The 2,819-nt window shown below is 64.8% G+C and overlaps 1 protein-coding gene across 1 annotated transcript; it reads left to right on the top strand.

Annotated features, from left to right (window-relative positions):
* The first annotated feature begins 757 nt into the window (after positions 1 to 757).
* Positions 758 to 1,706, top strand: LOC123397521 (dehydration-responsive element-binding protein 1H-like). The gene has a single exon (XM_045092048.1). The coding sequence runs from the start codon at positions 917 to 919 to the stop codon at positions 1,616 to 1,618; it is 702 nt and encodes a 233-aa protein (XP_044947983.1). The 5' UTR covers positions 758 to 916; the 3' UTR covers positions 1,619 to 1,706.
* Positions 1,707 to 2,819: the final 1,113 nt, after the last annotated feature.

Here is a 2,819-nt window from a genome sequence, read left to right as displayed (position 1 = left end):
CCACTTCCCACCTCGCGCGGGAGGCAGTTGGTTCCCCGCGCGCGCGAGGAAGTTGCCTTGACCGCCGCCGCCCCGCCTCCCCCCGCACTCCGGCCGCCGCCCCGCCTCCTCCCGCGCTCCGGCCGCCGCCCCGCCTCCTCCCGCGCTCCGGCCGCCGCCCCGCGCTCCCTCCGCGCCCCGGCCGTCGCGCCCCCGCGCCCGCCCAGGCCGCCGTCGCGCCCCGCCCGCCCCGCCCGCCGTCGCGCCCCGCCACGGCGCCCGCCGCGCCAGCCGCCCCGGCCGCCGCGCCCGCCGCCTCGCCCACCGCGCCAGCCGCCCATCCCCTTCCCTCTCCCTGCCGCAGAAGGAGCTCGCCGCGGCGATGCCGCAGCAGCAGCAACGCGCGAGCGCCAGCAGCCGGCGCGCGCGGTCCTTGCTGTATTCCGATTTTGAGGGTTGGGTTTCAGTATTCTAGTCTTTGCCCCTGTTTTTCAACCCTTAAAAGTGTTAAAAATGGGCAATTCTCAACCCTTAAAACTGATTTTAGATTTAAGGGTTCGAGGGTTCTGCTAGAGATGCTCTTAGCTCCGTCGACATGTCATCCTTGTACAGAATTCATCGCTGTGGAACCCAAGCGCCGCAGCGCCAATCGTCGATCAGATGCACGAGCGAAAATATCAGGCGCATTCTGATTCCATGTTAGCTGCCGCGTGCCCCCTCGCCGACGAGCGCGCTGCGTCACGCATAAGTATAAATGAGCGCACTCTGCACGCCACACCCTCAACTTACACAACACCCAAGCACACTCCAAGCACCGCACTCAGCTACGCAGCACGTACCTCAAGCTGCTCAGGCTCAGACTCAGGCTCAGACTCAGGCTCAGCTACAGTGACCACATTCCGATTCCACCAAGCGATCGGCACTCCGGCAGCTAGCAATGGACGTGGGTATCGACTGCTGGATCAGCTCCCCTTCCTCATCTACGTCCGGGCACGAGCTCGGGGTGGCGGTGCCTGTGTGGTCGCCGGCGGCGAAGCGGCCCGCGGGGCGCACCAAGTTCAAGGAGACGCGGCACCCGGTGTACCGCGGCGTGCGGCGCCGGGGCAGCGCGGGGCGGTGGGTGTGCGAGGTGCGCGTCCCCGGCAAGCGCGGCGAGCGGATCTGGCTCGGGACCTACGTCGCCGCCGAGTCCGCCGCGCGCGCGCACGACGCCGCCATGCTCGCGCTGCTCGGACGCTCCACCTCCGCCGCGGCGTGCCTCAACTTTCCGGACTCCGCGTGGCTGCTCGTCCTTCCCCCGAAGCTCACCGACCTGGCCGACGTCCGGCGCGCGGCCACCGAGGCCGTCGCGGGCTTCCTGCGCATGGAGGCCGCCGTCGTCCCCATCCTGGACGAGGCCACCTCCCCCGTGTACCTGCCGTCGTCCGTGGACAATGCCGACGACGTGTTTCAGGTTCCGGCTTTCTCCGCGCAGGGCAGCGACATGTTCGAGCTCGACATGTCCGGGGAAATGGACCTGGACGCGTACTACGCGGGCTTTGCCCAGGGGATGCTCCTGGAGCCGCCGCCCACGCCGTCGCACTGGGAGAACGGAGAATGCGGCGACGGCGCAGCGGCCGCCGGCCTCTGGAGCTACTGATGCCTGTAACCTCCAGTGGGTTCACACTGAGGATTTTGCTATCCCGATTGGGCCAACTGAAAACTGCCTCAAGCATATTGTTTGGAACGTCGACCAGTTTTGTCAATTCTCTGTTTGAATCATCGATCAAGTGTTTTACACGCATGCTGCAAGGCAATCGGGCGCACACACTGCGCCTCCGCATCCGACCCCCTCCCCTCCCCGACCCCCTCGCGCCGCCACCGCACGGCGACGCCGGGGGGAATCAATCCCGGCGCCTCCACCGCTCATCTCTCAGCCGGTGAAGACTGCCGTCCGCCTTGGTCGAGGTGGCGGCGGCCCCCGGCGTCAAAGGCACTAGGGCAGGAGGATGTGGCCGTTATCATCGGGCGGGCGTCGTGCACGGCGGCGAGGGCGGCTGTCTGGCTATGCGGCGGCAATCGTCTGCCGCGATGCGGCGGCGGTGGCTTTGGATCCTGGCATCTCGGCCAGATTCGTCCGGGCTTGGCTTCGGTTGGCGGGGCGCGAGATGAGGCCGGTGTGGGGCGTAGTGGTCCTCTACTGGCTTGCCGTCGGCGCAGTTCGTCCTCGGGGCGAGAGTGCTCGCGTCCAGCGGCGACATCTGGGCGATGCGGTTTCCGGTGAAAACCACGTTGGCTGCGGCCTTGGTGGATGATGGCAGTGTCTCCGACGTCGTTTCCTTCTCGAGGCATCGTCGTTGCAGGTCGTGTCATCAAGATCGAGATGTTTTGGGGGAAACCCTAGATCTGGGTTTCTCGGATCGGACGATGACGACTCTTTCAGGGTCGCTATCCTTCTTGGGGGCATCATTTTGGAGCAGGTGCTGGTTGGGATGGGTAAGAGGAGGCGGCTAGATCCTTTGATCTAGTCTCCGACAGAGAAGGCGGCGACCCGTGCACAAGAAGTTGGATGAAGTTCTTCAAACAAATCTAGGTGAAAACCTGCTCTTGGTTAGATGCCAAAGCCGACGATGGCTACACTCTACGGCGTCGTTTCCTTCTTAAAGGCACCGCCGAAAAGATATTCTACACCACTATCTGCTACCTCTGAAGGAAACCCTAGATCGATAGATCAGAAGACGGCGTCGCGCTTGTGTCGCCTCCCCCTTGGGGGCGTCATTCTTGGAGGTGTACGCGGGTTCGGGGGACCAGTGGATGTTTTCTTCGGTGGAGCGGTGCTTCATCGTGCACATTGAAGGCGA

Source organism: Hordeum vulgare, chromosome 5H, assembly GCF_904849725.1.
Source record: "Hordeum vulgare subsp. vulgare chromosome 5H, MorexV3_pseudomolecules_assembly, whole genome shotgun sequence".
Classification (NCBI taxonomy): Eukaryota; Viridiplantae; Streptophyta; class Magnoliopsida; order Poales; family Poaceae; genus Hordeum; species Hordeum vulgare.
This window is presented reverse-complemented; position numbering and strand designations above follow the sequence as displayed.

What these genes read in the sequence shown, in the direction of transcription:
- LOC123397521 (XM_045092048.1), top strand. Translation starts at nt 917, where the DNA reads ATGGACGTGGGTATCGACTGCTGGATCAGCTCCCCTTCCTCATCTACG.